The sequence below is a fragment of the Aythya marila genome (genome assembly GCF_965140915.1).
Source record: "Aythya marila genome assembly, chromosome: 3".
NCBI classification, from domain to species: Eukaryota; Metazoa; Chordata; class Aves; order Anseriformes; family Anatidae; genus Aythya; species Aythya marila.
Window position 1 is genome coordinate 45,628,060 of NC_139044.1, and position 25,819 is coordinate 45,653,878.

At 38.8% G+C, this 25,819-nt stretch overlaps 1 protein-coding gene across 2 annotated transcripts in view; it reads left to right on the forward strand.

The window, feature by feature from the left end:
- The window catches only part of RPS6KA2 (ribosomal protein S6 kinase A2), a 219,511-nt gene that overhangs the window by 114,987 nt on the left and 78,705 nt on the right, over positions 1-25,819 (forward strand). For both annotated transcript variants that reach the window (XM_082755701.1, XM_082755700.1), the window contains exons 2-3: positions 5,341-5,457; positions 9,792-9,873. In XM_082755701.1, the coding sequence (XP_082611827.1) occupies positions 9,843-9,873 (31 nt within the window). In that variant the 5' untranslated portion in view covers positions 5,341-5,457; positions 9,792-9,842. The remainder of the gene's footprint in view (positions 1-5,340; positions 5,458-9,791; positions 9,874-25,819) is intronic.

Consider the following 25,819-nt stretch of genomic DNA (forward strand, 5'->3'; position numbering starts at 1 on the left):
AGAAATTTTAGAAGTGAGCTGAGAGCAGTGCTAGAGGGAGCAGCTTGCCTCTTGCTCTGCCCTTGCTGCCTCTGGGAACCACTGAAGTAGACACAGCTATGTTGTCTGCAGTCTCAAGAAAGCAAGAAGAGAGGCTCTGATCTCCTGTGTCTCAAAGAAAAGGAGATCAAAAAGGCACTTCCACTCCAATTCTGGGTTACTAGTTTGTCAAAATTTCTACCGAATGGAGGGTGGGCTCTGAAGTGAATAATACAGTGTATAACCAGGCTCTGATTAGGTCTGTCTTGTATTAGCAGAGGGAATCACTCTCCATTCCTATTCCATCATGTATTGCAGTCATTGCTCTCCCTCTCATCGTCTGTGCTGCTCTGCTGTGTGCTTTCTTGGAGCCACGAAGAACATCCATCTCACTTTTGTCTCAGGATGATGCTTTTTGTGCAAACATAAATATTTACAGAAGTTTACAAAAGATTAAGCCTCATCAAGTCAAACATTCCTGCTAATGCAGTGTCGGGACAAGTCAGCAGGGAACAAGAGCCTGGGCTGCTGTGCACAGCTGTTGCAAGACCAAACTATGGAACATTCGGTTTTGACTCACTGATCAAAACCATTTTGGAAATTGGCTTGTGTGAGTTGCTTTTCTTTGTTGTTTTTTTCTTTTGTGTGTTTTTTTTTTTTTTTTTTTTTTTTTTTTCCCCCGGAGTGAATTTCTCTTCACTGAACTAGCTTCTTCATTGTGCACAGGAGTCCAGACTTCATTTCCAGTGTGAATATCCTGCCTCTGTTTGGTTGTTGTAATACAAGTTCCAAATGCAAATAAGTTACAATTAATGGACCAATGAAAAAATATAACTGAGCACAAAAACAGCAGAGAGATCTTCGGAGGTCCCTTCTGACCTCTGCCATTCTGTGATCTGACCACAGAACTTTGTGCTCTGATAGTCTGGGTTTTCATTCTGTACCTGAAAAACGTTATCCCACGTTCTATCTTTGGAATGATAGGGGAAAATCCAAGTAAGAATATTAAAAGGGAACCAATACCGTTTTTTGTTGCTGTTGTTTTGTTTTTATTATTATTTTTTTATTCCCTGGGAATAGTGATAAGAATATCAAAATCCATGCAAAGGTAACTAAAGGTCTGGCACTGATAACCCTTGGATTCTTCTTCAGTGAACTTCATTTGCAGCATTGGTTTCTAGACATGAGAAGAAGAAAGGAAAAAAGAAAAAAAAAAAAAAGAGAAAAGCTAGTTGAATAACTCTAGACAAATATCAGTGACAATTTTCTAGCAATTACTTTTGTTATGGAAATCTACTCAAAGAAGTTGAACAGCTCAGGAATAAGCTTAGCATTGGTTGACTAATTAGGGTACCTGCACGTGCCTTTATACCTTGTGTCCTACTTGTTAAGATCATACCTGTCTATCTGAATGCTAATCACACCAAGAAACAAAAGTCCTTTTAGCATCTCTTTGGGAACAGATTCCCTTCCAGAACTAGAACTAATTTAGATTGCTGTGACTCTTTCTGAAGTATGTTTGCATGCCATATGGACGCTCAGCTAAGAGCATTTCTAAGACCAGTGCTTCGTCTTGCATTTCCAATTCACTTTTTTCCTTCCCCTCTACATAGTTCCAGCAAGTTACATTTCCTGAGCAGATCTAGCAGGACAACCCTCATGCTGATGCTTCTATGAAAATAAGAATGCCTGGTGTTGGTTGTCTCTTAAAGGAAATGCTTAACAGTGTGGTAAGAACCACCAGCTCCTCCATTGATTCTGGGCAGAGGTAAAGGCATTCACCACCTGTAAGTCTTCGGATGTTGTGGGAAAATGGAAGTTTTTTAGCCTTGGCTGTTTCACTGTGGGAGTCTTGTAACTGCTTGAACTTAAAATACCTCATCCCAATGTCAGAGAGCCAGAAACACAGTGCACTGGAATATATTTCCTTAAAGTGACTGTGCCCATGTTGGATCTCAAGTAGTGAAAGTTTTGCTTTTTGCTTCAGTGGGAGGCGGGTTTGTCGTACCAGCTAAAATACCAGCTGTCCCCTGGGCAGCTCACAAGTAATGCCACTGTAGTGATGATTGGTGACAAAAGGAGCAGTCTGGCATGCTTTTCTTCAGTGCTGCTTTGTTGCCCCTTCCTAGTGAGGAGACCACAGGAAATCCTGCCTTCCTAGAAAAATATCCAGTTTCCTCCTAAGACCCTGTGGAGCAGGCAGCTTGACATGACTGTGGGCTTTTCTGAGCCAGGCAAATCGAAGAAGAATAACCTTTCAGAGGAAGTGGCCCAGGCCTCATTGTTTGAGGCACTGAGAGCTCCAGTGGACAAAAACCAGCTGGCTTGATCAAGTGTCAGTGATAGTCTGAGCAGGAGTGTTGGACCTGATTACCTCCAAAAGTTCCTTCTAAACAGAGTTTCTGTATTTCTGCTAAGTCGTGTAATCAACAGCCTTTTTCCAATCTTTAAAATCAGAGCTTCTCTGATAAAACACTGTTAAGATTGTATTTAGCCCTGTTCTGTTTAGTAATATTTTGAGGTTTAATTAAATGCACATGAAATTAAAGAATTGTTTTTATTGCAAGTTATGAAATAATTATGCTAGAATGTTTTGAGCAACCTTCAAGGAAGCTGAATTGTCATCACTTTAATACTCCCAATATAATCCTGTAACAAAATGCATCAAACTAAAGAAGTTATATTAAATTTAATAGTACATTGAGAAATATGCTTATGGTTGAAGGCTTGTGACTTTGGTGACTCATCATTTAAACCTGTAAATGTAGCTGAAATATCTCCATGGTTCAGGTGGAAATGCAGCCTTCCAGAATTAAACAGGTTATTAATGTTTCCCTCAGGTGGTAGATCTCATCCACGGTTGTTGAGATCAAAATTTTACCTCAGAGGAAAAGTAAATCTGAGGAAGACAGTGTACATAAAAATGCTTCTGTTTGTTTGTTTGTTTGTTTTTGGTAGAGCTTTGTCTCCTAAATATATTGTGAAATTTAGATCCACCTATTACTTCTTCTGGTTCTGACTGATGGCCCTTGCTGTGCTGTGCTTCTGGGCTGAGATGGGCAAAATCCTGAAATGATGACCAAGTGTACTCAAGCTACACTAACTCGGGAAAAAAATCTTTAATTTTTTTCATAATATGATCATTTTCAGGGGGTTGTACACATGCAGAGGTTGGCCTGTGAAAGCCAACCCTCCCAGATTCTGTTTTTGGTCAATGGAGAGTAAACTCCCAAGCATACAGAGTAAAAAGTGATGAATCCGGGCAGAAGCCTGACTATACAGGGAGTCATTTTTAGCCTTTATGAGTACAATGGCTAGTGATCCAGGCAGTCCAGATATTTTACCAAAACTGTAGTGTGGCAGGGCAGGCTTAGCTCAAAATAATGTTCTTAACAGAGTGCAAGTCTCTTGGGTGCAGGCAGTTTATGTAAAATGCACATCCCTCAGTATGAAAGCTCCTCACTTCAGAACTTGATAGAGGCTTTGATTACACCATGTTTCTAATACCTGGTTTCCTTAAGAAACAGACCTAATACAGTGTTATCGAATCTGTTTTAGTTCACTATTGTTTCTCTTGTACAGGAAAAAAAAAATAATGAAACAATCATTTTTTTTTTTTAAATCAGAAAAATACTCTGTCTCCCATGGTAATTAAAACCAGAAAAACAAGAGCATCCTGGCAACTATATACTTAGAAAACCTTTAAATCTCTCTATGAAAATTGGTTGTTGGTTTCAAGCATTTCCTTTCATGCAAATCACTTGAACTAGAGAAATTAGGATCAGAAAAAAAATAATTGCTGTTGGATGATTATTATTTTCCATGATTCTGGGAGCATGCACAAAGTACAAGAAGTTTTCCAAACCAAGAAGAGGATATAGTCTCTGTTCCAAAGCACATGAGTGTAAGGAGGCAGAGAAGGGAAGAGAAAGAATGAAGCTGTAGTAAGCAGAGCAGTTAGAGTAATAATAGCCATGCATTGGAAGTGTTATTACAGCTGGTAGAAAGTGATAACAATTTTCTTGGGGGAGAGGTAAATCACGTTTATTTTTGTTTAGTAAATAAATGTGTTTCATGGCCAAATGATGTGTTTTGTGAATATGTTTCAAAGCCCAATGGCCAAATTATTTGGGAATGCATTTTCATTTTAGGATGCTATTTCTATTTTTTCCACATTTAGTTTAAGAAGGGGAAAAAAAACTTTACAAATACATTTATAGCTTTCATCAAGATATTTTCTTGAGGAAAAAAAATCCATCTAAAAGTAACATGTATGAGATTTCAATAATTTCTGGTAGGTGCAGAAATATTCAAGCCTATTCCTAAGAGAGCAATTCACTTAGATCTGGGAAATGAAACAAACCAAATAATTGTACTCAAAACCCATGTTGCATTTGTTCAGAAGTTGGAAAAGTAGTTTGAACAGGAAACAAGACAAAACAAAAAACAGGTGTACAGTACACTTAAGAAAGTATGTAAGTAGCATCTTCCCTCATTACTTTATCCTTGAAGATAAGTTATTTTTTTGCAGGTTTATTTTCAGCTCAATGACTTTCTGGGTTACTGCAAACTCTGCATAGTCCCTCTGGGTCTCACATGACCCAGTCATTCTCTTTTTAGAGGAACATGCCATAATAACATAAAGCAAACAATTCAAAAGGATATGTTGTGTTATATATACAAAAATGAAAGTCCTAGTTCAGCTGATTTCTTATGTTCTTCTTCCCACCACCTCAATTTCACATCTAGATCTTTGTTGTTTATTTAGAAGGTTACTGGTAGTAACTTTCCATTCTCCTAGTTAAATAGGAAGAGCCACTTTTAACAATGCCTTTCCTTTATTGCCTACTCATAAGAAGAATTGCTGCTTGAGACTCAAATGAGCTTCACTTTTTAAGGTGGGTTTAAATGATGTTATGAGCAAGAGTTAGGAATTATGTGCAGAGTAGTGTGCTGGAGTCTATGCAGTATTGATTGGGGTACATGGCACTGTTAGCAAGGTCTGTGATGAGCATAAATCTCTACAGTGTGTTTCTGTTTCAATTTGCTATATCTTTATTTAGATATAATTTTAAGGTTTAATAAACAGAAGGAACAGGCCTAGATGTCCTGATATCTGACCCGTGACCCTCTCCTGCTCCTTACAGGCACATGGAATGTTTGGACAAGTATTTGGTTCCATTTTTCAAGATTTCATATATGATTGTAGCGTCAGAGAAGATGTGATTTTAATAAACAAAATGTTTCCTTAGGATAAAAGTTCTGATTTGGGGATTTTTATTTTATTTTTTATCATTGTTTGTTTCTTTCTTTCTTTTGCAGGAGGAAGGTATAGTGAAGGAAATAGACATCAGTCATCATGTGAAGGAAGGCTTTGAAAAAGCAGATCCTTCTCAGTTTGAGCTACTGAAAGTATTAGGACAAGGTTCATATGGAAAGGTAATTTTTAATGCCATCTAATCACCTAGAGCAATAATAAAAAATGTCATGTCCTTTCTCTGAGTTCATTTACACTGGTACCACTGTTTGTATATAAATTGTGTTGTAAAAGCAGATAAGCAAAACCAAATCTCTTCTGTCATTTTAATAGCACTTTTGTCTTTTGCTGGATTCCTATATATAAGAAGTTTATAGCTTTGGACCCAAACTAATGAGCACAAGTGAGCATTAATGAGCAACACTGTTTATGAAGTGAGACTCCTTCTTTCTGACCTATCCACTAGGGAGGTGAGCATACTACTGCTGCTTAGTGGTAAGAACATTCAAAGGCTTAAAATGTCTGCTTCCCAATTTCTGCTAAGGGCAGATGGGATCCCAGGCATATTTTGAAGTCCCCATCACTTACCCTGCTGGTTACCTCATAGTGATTTTGTGAGAAATATTCCTTTCTAACTATGAGATATAAAGCAGTTCATAGTTGCAAGCTTTCATTTGTTAACCAGCAAACAATGTTTTCATTTTTGGTTTGATTTTGTTGCCCACAACGAATATCTGTTTCCTAATGTAATTAATTGTTGAGTGTTTATGTAAGTGTATATGTATGTATACTATATATATAAACCATTTGTTGAAAAAATAAATAAGTAAAAATGCCTACTTATATGACAACAAGCTAAGCCATCAAGAAACAATGTTTTTTGTCTTAAGTCCAAGGCTTTGCTTAATCCCAAAGGTCTTCTTCAACATGATATGTCCTTTGCAATTAAGAATAGGAAGGAAAGACAGAGAAAGAGGGAGGACTCAATTTAATGTTAAACTCTTTCTATGGATTAACTAAATAAGACTTTGGAACTTGCAGAATGGTGAGCCTAATTTACACTAGAAATGGAAGCACTTACCATTTTAGCTATTTTATATATATGTATATAATTAACACTTCTCAGCCTTCAGAGGTGGATCATTCCAGCCAACTTGAAGAACTGGCTCCTACCTAAAATCTGCTGAGGCATCCAGCACAAAGCTGAGCACCATGACAATGAATCAGGGTCTTCATTTTACTGATGAATAAAGATATTTGAGGAGTACTTAGCAGCTTTCCAAGTATTCCAGAACTGTATTGATAAGTAAGGCTGTTAGGAGATCCCTGAGATGAGAGAAATCAGGAGAGTTAGCATTAACTACAAAGTTTTACTCTAAAGAATTGTTTGAAAGCACTATAATGATATTTGAGTTTTGAATGTTAAAGAAATATGAGAAATAAAACAACTCAGAATTAGATTTCTTCTGATTTAATACAAGGAGGAGAAGTACAAGAGAATCTCTTCTTCAAAAGTAAAAGAAGCAGTACGGCCAGTTTTCATACCTGAGCAGTAAATATTTTAGAAATGGTTCACTGGCTATCTCAGATTGTGTTGATGTGTTTTTGTTATTATCTGTGCAAGTTGGCATTCTAGTTTTAGGCGTTGTATCAGCAAAATGTTTATTCTCTGCCACCGCTTCCCAAAAGGAGATCTGATTTCTGGGGCATACTCCACTGAAATCACTGCAGAATCAGAGTGTGGGTGTGTGGACATCATACCTGTCTGAAGTTGTGTGTGATTACAAGTCACTTGTAGTATCTTACATGAAACAGGTCAGTAAACTCACCAGAGCAGCAAAGACATGGAGGAAGGAAGTCTGGTCAGTGTTTCTTATGCTATTTCTTATGCTTATTCTAATTTAGTCACCTAAATTTTCATCACTTCAGTATTTCAGCTGATCAAATCTGTAGTTATTTGGGGATGCAGATCTGCTGTTTTTCAAGTTGTTTACCTAGGGAGCAAAAATCACCTAAATCATTTCCTGCAGGATTAAAGAACATGCCTTTGGTTTCAGAGGGAGTATGCCCAACTCTGTTGAAAGTCACAGCACTTGCTTAGGTTTCTGGGTTGGGATTTGGTGATATACCTATTACTCCAGCTAAGGAACTTTTAGCAGTTCTATCAGTCCATTCAGTTATGCATAACCGGAGGTGTTTACATGCATATAAAACTAGACAATTGAAAGTCATTTTCAGACACATACCTGTGCTATTCTGGCAAACCAGTATTACAAAGCTTACATAAACAGCCTGGTAAGTACTCTAGGACCACTCAATAGTTTCAATTACTATCAAGACTATACCTTTAAGAATAATTGGGAGGCAAACTTCATTTTGCAATACAATGCATTTTAATTTGTTCTGCTCCCTTTTTGGTTTGATAATTATTTTAATGTTCTCTGAAACAGCACGCACTCTTTTTGACTCATCTGTTTCGGAGGGAATGCAGACCAAGTGCCCTATCCCATACAGCAGAGAACAACTGACTAGTGACTAGTAACATAAATTGATAATTTTGCTTTTTACAGCAATAGGGGTATAACTAGCTTTACATGGCAGGTAATGTATTTCTTGAACTGCAGCCTAATGTTTCTGCAGATGCAGCATGCTGTGCTGTTGTATGTGCTGTACATTTTAAAATCATTATCTTAAGGTTTTGGGATTTGTTTTAGTTTAATATTTGCTTGGGGGTGAGGGGGAAGGTTGGGTTCCATTATAATTTTTACACAATATTATTAAAGATTAAAATCTGGTGTTTGGGCAAACTTGCTTTATGACTGTCCCAACATTTCTCTCTCTAGCTGTAGCTGAACTTCTAAATTAGTTGACTTCCTGTTAATACTGGAGCAGCTGAGCTTAATTTATCATGAATGTTAATGAAAAACACTTCAGAAAGTCTTATGTGTTCCTGTTGCATACAGATTTCATAATTTGTTTCTGCAGTTTTGAGTACCGGAGGTTCTTGTATGTTCATCAGACTAGGAAAAAGGAGATGGGAAAAAGCAACATGTGCCTGATCTCAGCCAGTCAGGGCAGCTCAACTGAAGAACTGTGCATATCTCACATGCACAGGAATTATCTTGAGAATAAAAGACTCACCAAAAATGTATCAGATCGTATCATAGAGGTGTTGTAGCTGTGGTGCTGTACAGATGTAAGAGCCCTGCTCAAGGTGTTTGGAAAGAATTTACTTTTTTTTTTTTTTTTCCCCAGTTGCTCTAGATGGCTGTTAAAAGTCATTATCTCTCCCCATGACCCTTTTCTCAAAGGGTGTTTGGGAAAATTGTAATCTGTTTACAGATTTACTTATTATTTTTTTTTTCAGGAGGAAGTGTCTTTCAACTTGCAAATAATGTGCCAAGAACAGATTTCCTCCTTTCTTATTTTTTCTGGGGGGGGGGGAGGGGGAGGGGCCTTTTATGTTTTAGGTGGTGACAATGCTGCATAACTCCTGAACAAGTGATGAATTAAAACAATTTCCACAGATTTTTGTAATCTAAGTAGACATTCTTCAGTAAAATTATTTCAGCTAGCCTTTGTTGATTCATGTATTTATAAGTATGTGCTATGTACGTAGACTTGTAGTTCTTTGGCGCTTGGCTTTACTTATGGCTTCTGTCCAGTAGCAAAGGTGCTGAAATAACAACTGAGCCACTGTCATTTGGTGGTTCTGATTTTAGCAGAGTGAGCCCTAGGAATCAACTAAATTATTTCTTTCTTTTATTTTCAAATATTAATACTGGAACACCCTTTAAAATACATAGTAATAAAAAACAAGAACAAAAATATGCTCCAGTCAGACAAGAAGTAGTAGATGTATGGAGTAAAACAAGAACAACAACAGCAATAAATCAGAATTTTAGCTACAACAATATTTTATTCCAATTAAAAAATTTTACACCAAAAGATGTAACATGGGAGACTCTAGCAAGGAAAGCTGCCTTTATTATAATAGCTTGTTTGTCAATGAAAATGGTTCTACGTTTTGTTAAGTATGCTTGAACAGACTTCCAGCTGTATCAAGTTTTTGCTTCAGTGACATCCTTGGTTACTCATCACTCCTGACTTATGACATAAATTATACCAATTTGTTTTTTCTTCTTAATTTAATTGATAAAAATAATTTTAACTACACATTCCTAAGCACAATGATCCATTGCTTTTTTTTCATGTAAAGCTGTTCAGAATATGAAGAAGTGTGCACACATTGTTTACAACTATTCACTCATCTTGAACTGAATGTGAAAGGGCTATTAATAACGTCAAACATATTTTCTTTGTGAGGGAGTAAAGGCTTAAAACTGAAGCTTTCTAGAGCTAGCTCAGCAAATTGCAAGTGAAATATGAGGTACTTTTAGCTAAGAATTTTCATTGGAGTTCCTGAATCTTAGTATTTGTTCCTCCATCAAATACAGCAAGCCTTGTAACTAAAAGCTTGTTCCCCTTTTACACAAGATGTCTGTTTTTTTTACAGGTATTTCTAGTGAGGAAGATTAAAGGATCTGATGCAGGTCAGCTTTATGCCATGAAAGTACTTAAGAAAGCAACTCTGAAAGGTAAGGATTGGGACAGTAGCTGCAGTACACATTTCTGTGATAATTTATCATCAGCTTTTCTTTTCTTGTCTTTTTTTTTTTTTTTTTTTTTTTTTTTTTTTAACATTGCTGTTGTTGTATGGTATATATCAGTGCAAAAATATGTTTCTGTCATCCTTGAAAATTCTGCCTCACTGTAGTGAATATTCTAGAGAAAGGTACACAGAAAACATTACCTATACAGTTTGAGAGCATGAAAACAGAGCTTTGGTGTTTTCTAGCTGCTTGCATTCTTTACTTTCTTAGCATTACTTATAGGACGTCTATGGGGCATATATTAAGTTGTGTTAGAATGGCAGTATCTCTCTGTTTCTGAAGTAAACTGAAACAATTTTATATATATATATATATATTTTTTTTTTCAAATAAGGGTGTTGCTGAAGTAAAACGTGACTCCTATTGGGCAGGAAGGCCCTCCTGCTGGTGTTTCTCTACATGCTTGAAAATTCATGGGAACATATTTTCAAGTGTGATGAGCTGTTCTGATTCTGTTTTGACATCTTGTTTTCCTAACTCAAGAGTGTATGGCCTCCAGTAGGCTGAGGCCTGATGACTGACAGTTTAATCTGATCATCTTCTTCTGGGATCATTGGCTGCTACCACCTCACTCAGACAAAAAGGAAGTGTCTAGTAAAGGGAGAGGACTGAATAGCAAACATGGAAAATTTGATCTCAGCTGAAGTCCCTGTTGTTTGTTCCTCCAGAGAGTTAATAAGATCCACTCTTCTTCCTGTTTTCCTGACCTAGCGCTGTACTGTTTTTAACCCTCAAATGTCTGAAATGTTTTACAGATGAAGATGACAGGGTTCATTTTGCCCAAAGCAACTTTTCCACTTACTCTGAGACCATGAGGGTTTGCACAATGCAGAATCGTGCCTAAGTGTCTATTCTAATGTGAAGAGAGCGAATTTTGAGATAGTTCTGATGACTTATAAATCCAACTTACTTTAGCATGCCTCAGTTTGAGGAAGTAAAACAGTGAAGTTACCAATAATTGCAAGGTAGAGTTTCAGAAGGTGGTGACAGGCAGATACAGCACCTCTTCTGAGCACTAGTTAAGATAGGGAAGTGGCAAACCAGGAATTTACAAGGTCGTTTACACTAGCAAAGGTTTTTCAAAGAAATAGTAACTTGAGGTGATGCTGTTGTGCTGATCTTTTTGTTTAGAAAGTAGATGGGAAAGTTTGCTCTGGCAGAAGAGAGGAGTGTAAATAGCCACTTAAATAGTTCTGGACTTAATATGTAGAAAGTAAAAGGTTAAGATTGTGTATACAGTATGTGTAATAGAGTGAACCTCTGATGTCTCACCCAATAGCAGAAGCACAAAGTGCTTTAACTGCACTGAACTTAACTCTCAGAGCTTTCCCCACCAGCGAAAGCTGTCTCCTGCAGAGCACAGCATCTGAGGAAGAAGGACTGTGTGACCCCTCTGATGTGAACTCATATCAGAGACTTGTTTCTATTTCTCTTGAGAACCCACAACTTTTCATCTAAGGTGAAAATTGGGTAGTGTCTCTCTTTTAGTTTTTTTTTTTTTTTTCTTTTCTATAACTGAGGTGTGTTGAGCAAAACCAGTTTTGGATACGGAGAGGATTTCTTATAGATTGTCAAACACTTTATTGTATCTTAATGTATAATGGCTATATCTGTAATGTTAGATTCCACTGGAAAAAATAGCCTGTATTATGGAAGTTTTTTAGGAAATTTCAAAACTTAAATGGTGATCTTAAACCACTCAAAGTGGTTTCAGCTCTGTTACATCAAGAATAATAAATACCTCCAGACGCCTTCTGTGTTTACAGTTCCTTAGTTCATTATAGCATGGAGCTGGTGCCTCTTTCCTCCTTTGGCCTTTTACAGCATAATGTGTATATATATATATATATATATATATATATATAAAAATATATATATAAATTATTTCCTCAAACATGAGTGACAAGATCAAAAAACTGAGGCTGCTTTGTGATCTTTTCTGGATTGCATTTCTCTCCCATTCAAACTCCTTACCCCTCTGACTAATAACTGAGAGTTTCTCAATAATCTGACAATAACTAACACGTTGGTAGGAACTAGTTTGTCTGCACTAGTTTCCACAGATAAGTTAAATTTAACAGCTATTTAACTTGAACTAGAAAAATGAATGCAAAATCCCATTGGCATAGGGCAAGTGAGAAGAGCAAAAATGAGAACTGCTGTCAGTGAACTTCCTTGTAACTTCTGGCACAGAGATAATATTTCTGACAGCTTAATTTCATCTTTTAAATGAGAGTGCTGAATCGTTGCTGCCTACCTACACTCAAAAAGTCTGGAAGTCACTCCAATGTGAACTGTTTATTACCATGTCAAGTAATGGGAGCAAAGCCACAAGTACTTGTTAGCGTTGTGTTCACTATTTACTGACAAAAGACATGCTACAAGACAAATTTCTGAATAATTTTACTTCCTAATCTGTACTGCACAGTACAGTATGGAGCAAGAAAGCCAAAGCTCCGGAAGCCAGTGCCACTGAAACAGCCTCAAATATTTCTGTTCTTTTCTTTAGCAAAGCAAATCTGTGAAACATAAAATGGAGAAATGAGAAGAAAGGAAGGGGGAAAAAAAGATGAGGGAACAAAACTGCTTTTTCTTTTCTGGAGTAGTCTGAAGAACCAAAATACAGATAAATATGAATCTGAAGAAGTTAAATGCCCTCAGGAATGAAGGGTTAAAATTAGCTTCGTACTTGCTCTGAAGAACAACCATGATGGGTCTTGTAAAAGTGTCTCCCAGCCCAGTAGCCTGACTGGCATTGACCAGCTGAGAATGTGTAAGAAGTACAAAATAGTGCTTCCTCCAGTGGGTCTGCTGCCTCCTGCCTCTCCCCAAAGTACTTGTCCTTTTCTAATTAGTATGACCAATGAAAATTCACCAACAGAAAAGGCTAGTTTAAAAAGGTTACAGCAATCTGTAGTAGCATTCTCCAAACATTTGCAGCCCAAATAAGCCGTTTGATACAAAAAAGGCATTTGTAGATTCAAGCTTGAAGAAGATCTGCCAAACAGCAGAGCAACTCCAGCTGTGAAAGCAGAATTAAAATCCAAAGTATTCCAGTTTAAGTTTGCTGAGGCACATGCTGTAGTCATAAACATTTGTGAAAATAAAATTAATCTTTACCTTATGAAAGTTTATATTAAATGTAAACTATATTTGAATAAACACCGATAGGAGCATTGGGTGCTTGAAAATGAGAAAGCCATTGCTCCTGTTGGTTATAAATGAAAACACCAACACAAGTTTCTCTCCTTCACACTTCATTTCCTTTTGCAAGAGGTTGAGTTTTTTTTGTTTGTTTGTTTGTTTTTGAAGAGAACTCCCTGGAGAAACTAGATAAGAGTTTCTTTCTAAATATTGATTTTAGGAAAACCTTGTCAAAAAATTTTCAGAATATTATGTCTGTTAGGTAGCAGATGGGGAATACCTTGTATTAAAATGCTGAATGAATGTGTTTAAGTCTAACGTTTCTCAGTTTGAAATGGTTTTCATTAAAATGCAATATCCTAATACCATCATTTGCAAATATAAACCTTTACTGGGGAGTCCAGATGCTGAAAAATATTTAAGCACTTAGATACCTTTCAAGGTGAGACTGTTGTCTGGTAGAACATCATCAGATTATACTGTTAAATGTTATCTTAAAATGTTGTTTTCATGTCTTCATTGCACTCTTTTTTTTTTTTTTTTTTTTTCTTGAAAATGAGTTTTTAGATTAAAAAAAGTAAGTTAATTAAATGGAACTTGAGTCAAGTGAGTGTTGACTGCCTGCCCTGAATGTACTGGGAAATTGAGGAAATGGGAAGAAAACAGGGACTGTCCATATATATGTGCCTTGTATTCTCCAGCAAAACTGAGACAGAGGGAAAGGGCAGGCTTATTATTTTGATTAACTCAGTATTTCTCTCAAGGTGTCTCAGGCTCCATCAACTTTACTGGAAGTGCTTCAGGATTCCATAAACAAGAGCTGTTTACATTGCTTACAATGTAAGCCTCATTAAGCACACGAGAAATGTTCGTAAATCCCCCACAGATGCTGGGCTGCAATAGAAGTGTTACCTCTGGAGCTTGAAAATTTAAGACCTATCCCTCCAGGAGATATGTAATCTTACAGAAAGTGGCATGAAACCATAATTCACTGATATAATGCTTCTGAACTTTGTAAATATTACAGTGAGGAGGTACGATCTAGCAGAAGTTACGTGGTGGGTCACAAGGAAGTAGTGGCATCTGCCCATCTTGTTAGTAATGAGCTATGTAAGTCTCAGAACTGTTTGACAATGAGAACTGAGAGATTCTACCTGTTTCCGCTTATGGGGTTTAGAAATGATAATCTGTTTTGTCAAAAGCTCTGGAGTGCTTTGCAGTTTATGATCCCCCTCAGATTAAACCAATAGGCTTATGGGTTTATAGTTGTGCTGACTGTGTATGATGTTTATAGATGCAGTAAGCTCTGTGAGCAGTTCTGCTGACTCACAGAGAGCTTTCCCTGTGTTTTCAGGGGACATTAGGTCATTGATAATAATTATATACTAAATTTAACAACTAACTGAGATGTCACCAGCTGGACTGTGATTTCCATCCAAACCATTGATAAAACTGTAATAGTGGTTTTCCTGCTTGGGCATCAGCTGAAGAGGCTTCTTCACTTTTCCCCTTCATGCTACTGCTTGTTGTGTTTAGATCTAAGCCATTGAACACTAGTGGTTTCCCTCTGGTTTGAAAGGAACAAAAATGCAACAGAATAAATATCTAAGGACAAGTTAACTTCATGAGGCAGGACTTACAAAGAGCCTTCATCTCAGATAGGCATAGATCTACAGTGCTCAGGCTCTCAAGGTGTCATCCTATTCTATTTGTCCCCTGTGTTTGGTGAGAGGCCCTGTTATTTGCCCTGTTCCAACTTTTAAATTTTGGTTTATTATTCTAAAGTGCTCTTCAATCTTTTTAATATCTTCCTTGACCTCTTATTAGACTCTTCTAAATATTTCACTGGGGAAGTTCTGACCACATATCCAATTTCCTTCAAATCCAGATCCCACAGCAAAGTCCCCTTGCCCTGCCATCTGAGGTAAGGTTAAGTGCTTGGTACCCTCAGAAACCGCCACAGTGTGCTGCTTCTTTACTCTGAAAAGTGTAACTTGTCAAATGTCAGGACTCCACGCTCAAAACAAAACAACAACAACAAAAAAAAAACATTTCTGGGCCTGGAAGTGCACTTAAAGATCCAGCTGAGACTTGTCAAAATATTCTGCATTTTGAATGTTTCCCCACAAGGAAGCTTCTGCTTTAATTGTCCTTGTCACGACACTGTCACCAATTACCAATTAGGAAACAACAAAACATTTTCTGATTTGGGGCCTTCGGATCTGGATTTTCTGCTTTTTAAAATAAATCTATTTGCAGTCTAATGCCTATTTGCATGGTTTCCTGCACAGACCTGGGCTTGCAGCCCACTGCACCCCAAGCCTACTTCAGTCAATTCAATCTCTCACCTGGGGGTGCTGTGCTGAGTTAGTGAAGAAAGTCCTTGAGCACCCCACTTCCAGAACAGAACCGCCTTGGCTATCATTGAACTTGAGCAGTGACAAGGAATACACAAGCCTGTGTGGATAATTAGGAAGCATTCTGGCTTCTGTATAAGGATGAAGTTTAGGAATACAGTAAATTTTCTAGTTGGGAGGGGAAAACTGGGGGAGGAAATAACAGCTTGTCTGTGCACAAACACAGTAAGAGTTGATCTTTCTGTATATTTCACAAGTGGCTCTAAAATGTAAGGATCAGTCTAGCTGACGTGCTCAGCCACACAGCAACACTCTTGGGCCACCATCTGGACCTCACCTATTTGCATGCAAGCACTGTGGGCCAAGAGTCAATGAGATCTCCAAGTTTGTGCCCCCCACAATTTAGGAGCAAGCTGGAGTTATTAACTGTCATCCAGGGAAGCTGAGCTTTCCTTCCTTCCATGGGAATTTTGAAAACGAAACCTGAAGGGTCTTCAACCTTCAGTGATGAGAGGTCACAATCAGGTTTTGATTTTACTGTGCGTTTTCAAGTCTTTTTGCATCTAATTTCTTCTTCCTTTAAGGATTCACCTTATCTAGGTCTTGCATTCATGAGGAGGGAAGGATACAGTACGTTTGAGAGAGCACACTTATATAGGCTGTGTTCATACATTATAAGGAAAAAGAACTGTGGCCAGGAACCTGGCTTACTGTGTCAGCATCTATTATAGAGCATCCCGGTCTGAATATATCAGACATTGCTGGAAGTTTATTTTCCTTGGGTTTGCTAAAAAGCAATGATATGCATTCGTTGAATTAGTAGCTTCTCCATTAAATACTCAATATTCTCTTGTGATTCTGTACAGTGTTTTGATGAGAAAGGAATACTTTTCTCCTATAAAAATAAACCGAGCATGCATCACTTAAAGATTTTATTGTCTGTTTCTATACAAGCCATGTGGGATTTCTCATTGTATAAAGTCCTGATTAAATTATAGCCTCTTCACAGTGCTAAGTGCATGATGCAGATCCTGTTATCAGGCAAAAATTACCACCATTTAGATGTTCAGAAAATTAACTCTGGATGTTTAAAATGTTTTCTGCTGTCCAGCAAGAGAGCATTTGGGCTGTTTTTTTTTGTTTGTTTGTTTGTTTTGTTTGTTTGTTTGTTTGTTTTTAATGGAAACACACTGTTACTTATAGAGCTTTTTTTTAAGTGCCAAAGGAAATTCAAGGTTTTGTTCATGAAAAATTTGACTGTTGAGTTCTGTAACAGTTTCCATGTTAAAAGTGCTGCTCAGATTTCTAGATAGAAAGTTCTTCCCATTGTCCTAAGGAGGACAGAATTAGGAAGTTTTTGCCTAAATACTGGTAAAAATTATAATCATTCTCCCTGTGTTTTCTCCTGGCATTCACATGGGAGCACACACTTCTGCACTTGTCATACACAGTATAGGTAAATGTAGCAATACTGCCTATTCCTCTCCTGTCCCCAGATTTGTTCCAGTACAACTGTGCTAATACAATAACATGAAAATATAGTTCACTGTATATTCATATGCTCGTTTGGAATGCAGCTTCAGCAGCCTAATATCTTGCTGCCCAAAATAGCCCAGTTAAGTTCTGACAGCAACACAGGACTCACAAGAAAGCCCCATCTTTCTCCATGAGAAGCTCAGTGGTAGAGCAGAAACAGTGATGAGAGCCCTAGCATCTGGCAGCATTGGTGCTGTTGCTCATACCACACTTTTGAAGCAATTCTCCCAGTCATCCCCATCTGCTGTGCCTTGGTTTGCCACAAGCTGGATTCCCACCTAATGAAATTAAACCAGGAGCACACCCAGTACCCACCAGGCTCTTGTGGGCATTCTGGCCATGGGACCAAGGTGTGATGTCAACCCCAAAAAGATGTGTAGTGCAGAGGACCTCAGGTCCAAATACCCACAGTTACTTTCAGTAGATTTCTGCAGCTATACCACACTGCATAGTAATGTAGACGTAGGTTTAAACCAGTTTCAAAATATGCTAAGAAGACATTGAGTGCAGCTGTGTTTGTGCTTTTCAGTAGGTGTAGCACAGACCTGTCTTAAATTATTCTTAGTGTTGCATATGCAGATATTGATATGATGATTCCCTGGAGTGCACAAAGAAGATTCAAATCTGAAGTCAGAAAGAGAGAGCACAGAAAAGTCCACTTACTACTTCGGCAGAAAGGATATATTCTTCGCTTGTGATCAAATTATACAAGTTTGTTTTAAACATTTGTTAAGTCATACTCTCTTGTCAATGAAATACAGAAAAAATTGCTTTTTCAAAGTTTCCAAAAAAGCAACAGGTTACATTGAATGTATCCTCTGGCTACTCCAGCCAGGAAAGTAACGGTGGCCCTTTTCTCAGGAATGAGTAGTCCATCATACTTATTTCACTTTTGATAGTAAAAAGCAGTTTTCAAAATAGCCTTGTAATTTTCAGTCAGTTTGCCATGTAACTCTTTAAAGTTTCAGTTGGTCCTGCTGTGCTTGACACAGTGAATGAGTAGCATTGAAGACACTTCAAACTTCAGCTCCCATAGGTGTCATCACTAAATAGCTTTCAGACCCAAACTCATTCATCCAAGTCCCCACAGTACACTTGATCACAGGGATTTCATTACTACTTGCTTTCCCTTGGATCATTCTTTTTGTCATATCTGTTGCAGTGTATATCTAATGGCAGTTATTTGCAATTGCAGTTAATCCCAAATCAGTTGTCACAGTACAGAAAAGACCACATTTGATATTTTCTATTATCAAGTAGCAGATTGCTGTTAGTTGCTTTTATTGTGGTTTCAGGAGCTGGGAGACTGCACGGACAGTTGTCCTGAAGCCATGAGTGAAGTGTTTATCCTGTGTGACAAATGTGATGTAATTCCACTTCATCTGCAGAAAACATGCTTCTAGTAGGAAAGTACTGAGTGGTGCAGGGGACTTTCTCAGCCTCACCCCTCTCAGGCTCTGCTCTGGCTACATACCTGAGAGCAATCCCTGGCTGATACCCAGCACAGCTGCAGGACCTCAGTGGCTTTGCAGTGAGACTCTAGCTCCTGTCCCTGCCCTGGTCTATGCCAGGTAAAGGCATGGTATGCCGTGGGACTCTTTGGGAGTATCCTCTGCTTTCCAAGCTTCTGAAGCATAGGCTGGCAGGCACCTCAAGAAGTCATTAGGCCATCTTTCTGACCTAGGCTGGCTCAGCTGAGAGGGTCTGATTTTTGACTGGTCCTGTGTGGAGCCAGGAGTTGGGCTCAGTGATTCTTCTGGGTCCCTTCCAACTTATAACATTCTGTGATTTATGATTCTATAGCTATGCTTTTGTCATTCCTGACAGATGTTTACCTAACTTCTTAGACTGTCTCTATCCCTACTATTATAAAAAGCTTCCCAGTATCTGTCCCATATCTGCCTTGCCATAACTGAAGCCATTAGTTCACATCCTCGGTGCTGAGAAGTTTCCTCTCCGTAGTTTTCTTTCAGATCTCAAAGGCTGTTATGTGTTCAGCCTTCATCTCCTGTAGACTAATACTCTTTTGCCTTCCTTTCCTTCCTCAGGGTTCATTTTTTTCTAGATGCCTGGGTTAGAAGATTTAGTTATACCCTGACTTACCCTTGCTAGCAGCAGGTAAGTCAGCAGTGACTGTTAAACAAAATGTGATCTGTTCTGCCTGGCTGGTTCAGGTCTCAGATCCTCTGTGGATCTGTGCTAGCACAGAAGTAGCAGCCCCTCCCAACAGATATTGTCAAAAAATATTTATTTATTTATTTATTAAATGAAATGGATAAAAATGTCCTGCAGCAATGACAGCCGAGTGGTTGTATTGTTTAGTTGTTGAATATTTGCTCATTTGGGGAGTCCCATTCAGAGCAAGTTCTCAGGAAAAGCCAGACCTTGAACAGAAGGATTTGTAGCATGGCTGCTCTTTGCATTGCTGTTTGAGACAATAGCATTTCTGGACAGTTTTCAGTTTTGTATGGTTGTCGACAGCTGTCAACCTCCATTCTCCTTCTCTTATACGTTTAGTTTCAGAAATAGGCATAGCATCATTGAGCAGGACATACCCAGGCTGGTCTGGGTTTAGCAGTATTAACATAACACTGGTCACTGTTTTCTCCTGCCTGCTGCCCTTTTCCTTTTGCCTTTCTGGCTGGCCAGACAGGAATCTTCAAGTCTGCTTTATCGAATGTTTTTTTGTCTTGGTCTTGGGACTTTTTTTTTCCTTGTTTATCTTGAACTGCCTTTAAGGAGGCTTCTAGGCTTTCTGTTTATAATTCTTTTACTGTTAAGAAACCCAGTGCTGAAAAACAGAAGGCACTGTTTGTGAGCCATCAAGTCATCTGAGCAGCACATGAAGAAACCACTGGGAACCACTTTTAATGCTGCTCTATCTCCAAGAGTTTGCTGTTGGTACCTCTACGCTGTATGAGTTAGGGGAAGTTGTAGAGAATTTGCTCTTTTGGCACGTACAGGCTCAGATGCTTTCAGTCTTCATTTCCTTTGAATTTGAGTCATGTAGTCTGTTTTTTCATGGCAGGCCATTTTTAGCATAGGAGCTGGTACCTCAGTTCAGGAGTTTCAAGACTCTCTTTTGCTCAGGTCTCTGCCACCAGCCTGCTACATGAACATCAACCAGCTACTGTTACTGCTGCTCCTCTTCTCAATCTCCGTATCTGTAACGTTAACCTAAGTGTGCCAGCCTCCTCTTCACAGTGCTCAAAGTCTTTATGAAAAGCAATAATCAGATACTAGTGATGATGTTATTAACACTTCTCCTCACTTAAGTGCAATCTACTGCATTATGGAAGTTAATGGCTAAAGAACCCAAAACAAGAAATTGTTAGGTTATGTCTCCTGTATAATGCATTGACTATTTGAAATAATTAGGGCTATGAACCACCTGTACTTCTACATTAAATTGTAGCTGTAGAGGAAAGCTGAATTGGAAATACAATAGCTACATATCCCTGGGATTTTTAACATCACTGATGGACTCTGAAAATCTTTGTCTGAGGTACAAATCCATTATCTATATGAAAAGCATTTGTTGTTTGCTCTGTTCACTGAATAAGTCGTACCAGTTGGAGCATCCAACATAATTGCCATTTAACCAATTTCAGCTGCCTGCAACTGCAGTACATTTATAGCTGGTTGGAAACCAAATTCATAACCATCCCCTGGGAGCTGCATCCCACTGCTTTTACTGGCTCCCATAATACAACAGAAAATGTTGCTTCCATTCAAGCACGACGACAAATTAACAGAGAGGTCAGCACTACCCTTTGAAGGCATTTCAAATCAGAATGACCCCAGGAGGTGGGACATAGGTTGTACTGGTGACAGTTCACCCCACAGCATTGCAGTTTGACTGCTTGTAAATCTTCACCAGCAGCTGGCCAGGCGTGCTGTTCGCACCTACTGCTGGAGGTGTGCTAGCACTCAGCTGATTCCCTATAAAAGTGAGATGGCACCATGCAGGAAACTTCCATCTGGGTTTCGTTTCAACGGAAGCAAAATTATTGTTTGTGGCTTTATACTTTTCATGTGGGCTACACATGTCAGTTATGGTTTCCTCATGGCTGTGGCATTTGCTCCAAGTTGGAGGTTTTGATGATGTTCAAAGAGAGATCAGCAATCACTGAGTGTCAACGACAGCCTCTCCTCTCTATTTTGTCTACAGCATTTTCTATCTGCATGCAACAGTAATTGACATACTCAAAAGGTTTCCATGGCACAGTAATTTAACAGATATTTTCTCAGCAGTGGTAGATTATTTTTGTAAATTTAGGCAATGTCTGAATTGCTCAGATAATTACACTGTGTCCTGGTCATCTTTCAGACTTCGTTTGTGCTGTGACATAATTCCCAATTAGCGGGCAATTGTCAGCATCAACACTGTTAATTCAGAGCTGCCTTCGTGCTCATAGGGAGTTTTAGGTTTATGGGATTGTACTGCTGCATAGTTTTTGTCAATTCTACTTTGGTCTCATTGTGGAATAAAAGCAAACAAACAAAACAAGAAGCCTATACAATGTAAAATATTAATATAATTAGGGAGGATGTAAATAAATGGTAATAATTTGGCTCTTGCATCTTATCAAAAGAAAGAAATATTGTCAAGTGGAAGTTTAAAAAGACTATTTTATATTTTCGTTTTTACATGGTGTTTGCCATATTGGTTCTTTATACGTACTGTTGAGATTACACCTGATGCTCCTCTTCCCTGGGCTGAACAGTCACAGCTTGCTCAACCTCTCCTCATAGGAGGGATGCTCCAGACCCTTCATCATTGTCTTGGTCCTACATTGGAATCTTTCCAGATGTCATTACAAGGAGAAGACTGAGGTTTGTGATAGGAACAAGACAGGGTCTAGCCTCCTCTACAATGTCAGGAAGCAGGCAGTAGCTGGCTGCCAGCTTCTCCAGAGCATCACCCTCCTCCAGCTGCTTTCTGCTTGGGATCCCAAGAGGGGGCTGCAAAGGAAGAGGGCAGCTCGGCTCAAGTGCTGGCAGAGCAGGTGGTCAGGGGTTTCACTTGGAGAAAAGGGAGCAAAATTCAGCCCTATTGCTGTGGGGAATGGAAAAGGCTTGAAGGAGGCTCTGCCTTGCAGCTGCTCCTTGTAGTAGGGTAACAGCAATAGTGATGCATGGATCTTGGTAAGGCTATTTTTGATCTAGGAATTAAAGCTCAGCTGAAAGCTCACCTGCTCACTGCAATTCTGCATGGGGTTTTCAAGTTGATTCCTGATTTTTCTTTTACTTTGCTGGAATATTCTAACAAACCTTACAGGCATTAATCCTGGTGCAAATGACTGCTCTGTTTAAGTCAGTCACCCAAACACTTGTGTATGTTAGGTCTAGAATGTTTTTCTGAAATGGACCTTTATTCAGTTGGAGTCAGTGAAGTAGCACAAAGTGAAAGATTCAGTCTCTTTCTGCTGCTGCCAGGGCAGGCCAGCTTCTTACTAAATCATTATTTATTTTTTGTGTGTGTGCCTGGTTCTGTTTTTAAAAATGGGTGAAGAGTTAAGGCTGCAATCACAGCTCTTTTCTCTGCTCCTAGGGGTTTGTCCTGTTAGGGTTTGCCTGACAAAGTCTACGTTTATAGGCTCCTCCTGTTTATATTCCTTTCTTCCCTTTTATTTTGATAAATAATTCTTCTCTCTCCATCATGTTTATGTCCTTTAAATATTTATCTGCTCTCCTCCTGTCTCCCTTTAGTCATTGCTTATTAAGGTTTATGTTTAGTTCTTGGCAGTTACCCAGTGACATAGGAAAAAGAAAGATTTCCTCTTCTGCTGGGTATTCTTTTAGAGTTCAAGCAGCCACAGATATTTTCAGAACTACAGGGACAGAGATGCAGATGGTGAGATCCTATTAATGTCAACGCCAGTTTTACTACTGACTGTTTTAGGGCCATGATTTCACCCACAGACTCTCTGAACTTAGTCACATCTTCCACTGGGCTCCCTATACGGGAGTAGAGTCTGGGCTGCAAAATCATTTGCAGTTGTTTGAGCACTGTGTTTCTCTCCCTGCAGGAGAAAAAAACTAGACCAGCCTTTTTTTTTTTTTTTTTTTTTTTTCTTTCCTTAGTATTTGTAGGGCCAAGTCTTGCTGGTTGCGATGCTTCAGTTGGTGACTCGTTAACGACATGAGACCAGGCTTTTCCTTATGCTCTAATTTAGGACATGACCTCGCCTTGACTTCACACCCTACTTGCTGCTTGGGCTGGAGGTTTATTCAGGGCTTCTTCAGTGACAGACAGCCGTCTCACAGATGCTCATTTCCTTCTGCAAGGCAAACATATCAACTGAGCTATATAAAGCATGTCTGCGTAGCACATTGAGGCCTGGGCAAAGTGAAGGTTCAGTTTGCCTGAATGTTGACATTAAACACGGCAATTTTCCTGAAAAGTCTGTGTCCTAAATTCCCATTTCCACCATGTGCAGGTAACTGAGTGGGATGGACTGTGGTGGGCCTTGTCCTGTGGGGTTTGCAAACAGAAGCTGTGTCAGGGCATCAGATCTCTTAAATAAAGTGAGGCTCCTTGTGTTTAGATGATTAGCCGCTATCCCAGCTTCTTCAGTGACGTCTTAAACATACTAGTTGCTCATTTCACAAATCAAAACATTCAGAATTTAGAAACTAAAATGTTCATCCACAACATTTCCTTAGAGCAAGTAATATTGCCTCTGTGTTTACTGAGTCCAAACAGCTTACTGGAGCAAGTGTTTGGAGTGAAAAAGCAGCTTGGTGTGGCTGTGAGCAGGGCTGCTGCTTAGCTGGGGTGAACATTAACATTGCCTCGTGCTCCATGACAAATCCATGCAACCACCCCTCCCAAAGAAATGTGTGTCATCAGCTAGACACAGCCTTTCCTTAGCCCTAGCACAACTAAGCTAGCAAACAGCTCTCAAATTAAGGTAGTCGCAAAAATATTAGTTATTTTTTGTGTCACTACACTACACTTGGAAGACACAGGAATGGATGGTTTTGCTTTAAAATGCCTTGTGGGTTTGGTGAATTTATTTTCCCACTAGCACTTATAACTTCTCTGACTCTTCTGAACTCTTCTATAACTCCTATAGCTCTTCCAAATTTGCATTACAATCGGCAGATAAAAGGTTCAGCATACCTTTTCTAGTAGAGTGTCTATTCACAGGGAGAGCAGAACTGTTAGGGGAAGTTGAATTTGAGCTATCATTGACAGTGAGCATTTCAGTGCAGGCAGAATGCTCTGGTTTAGTTGTATTTATTTTTTTAAATGATTTTATACTTGTATGTTGTAACCAGTATTTAAGAAATAATAGATCCAATTTGAAATTAAAACCCTTTAAAAAAACATTACTTTGGTGTACCAAAAACAGTTTTTTGTAACTTAATTTTGGCAAAATTTGCTGAATTTAGGCTTTTTGTTTCCATTCAGAAGAAAAGCCACAGCAAAAACATCTTTGAAAATGTCCGAAATTACAAGTTTTAAGCAGCTCTATAGCAGACATTTACCAGGATTAGTTCAGCCTATGAGCAAAACCGCCCTGGTGGCAAATTACAGCATCCCAGTACATGCATTCTCCACAGAGGGATAATACTACATTTCTTCTCCTTCCAGGAATTCTCACTTAATATTGTATAAAAGATTGTTGGTCTTTTCCATAAAAATCCCAACTGGACCAAGCAGAAGATTCCATACTGAGTCATTGAGGAAATATTAGGGTCTCCTCTAACAAAATAGAATGGACTTGAGTGGGCTTTAAATCACAGTTTCCAGCTCTGCCAGGCCTTGCAAGTGAATTAGTGGTTGCCCAAAGGTCTTGAAGGAGAATGATCTTCCCTTCCAATACTACTAGCTTTTTAGGTGCAGAGAGTCTAAATAAAGGGATTTTTTTTATTTTATTTTTTTCCCCTTGTAAGGGCTGGCACAAGAGGGAATGCCTCTGCATTTTTACCTCTGAGTCAGTGGTTGCTCCCAGTAGTTTTCAATCAGAAAAGCTGTATTTTTGCCTTTGAAGATACTCTGCAGAAAATATTTGTGGTGAATGGCAAAACACAGACAGTTTCACACTTCCAGAGTAAAGTAACCTGCACAGTTTATTCAGCCCTGCCTGTAAAACCCACAAAACAGGTGTGTTTTAAGAGCAAAGAACACCAATAATTGATTAAACCATGCTGGACTTGAAGCTTAAAAGGGAAGTAGTGAAACTGGTTATCCAGAGAGAGCCAGCATCTCCTGGACGCCTGAATCATCTCTGTCTCAAGCAGGACAAGAGAAAAACCATTCTTTGTTGCTCCTGTTGACTTAGCAACATCGCAATAGCAAAAACAAGGCGAACACTCATTTAATACTGGAATGTCCAAGGATAGGAAACATGAAGCTTGGTGCTGCCTCTCCTTTGCAGCTGTGTGCTAGTTGGCCAGCACCAGCACTGCAGAGTGGCAGCAGCTGAGAGGGAGCTAGAGCCTGGTGGGAGAAACAGTGATGCCAGGGAAGTGTCATGGAGAGCACTTATCCCTCCTTGGACTCCATTTAAGAGGAGGGTTGAGGGCTATATGCACTTGTAGTGTGTCTTTTCTCAGTTGGATTCTTGTAAGTTGGTACCGAGTCTTAAATTTGTGTGAGGGGGGGGGGGGGAAAGGGCAACTCTCTCCTAACAGTTTGAATCAACTTTTCTTTATTGCAAAACATTAAGAAATAGCCACCAATTTCTCCCTTCAGGACAACAACATTTCCAGAGCTACAAATGAATGGCATTTACGGGCATTTATGAACTTTAAGGCCAGCCCTTTTATTGGTTTCTCATTTGGAAATTATACCTTGTCCTAGAACATAGGTAATTATTGCC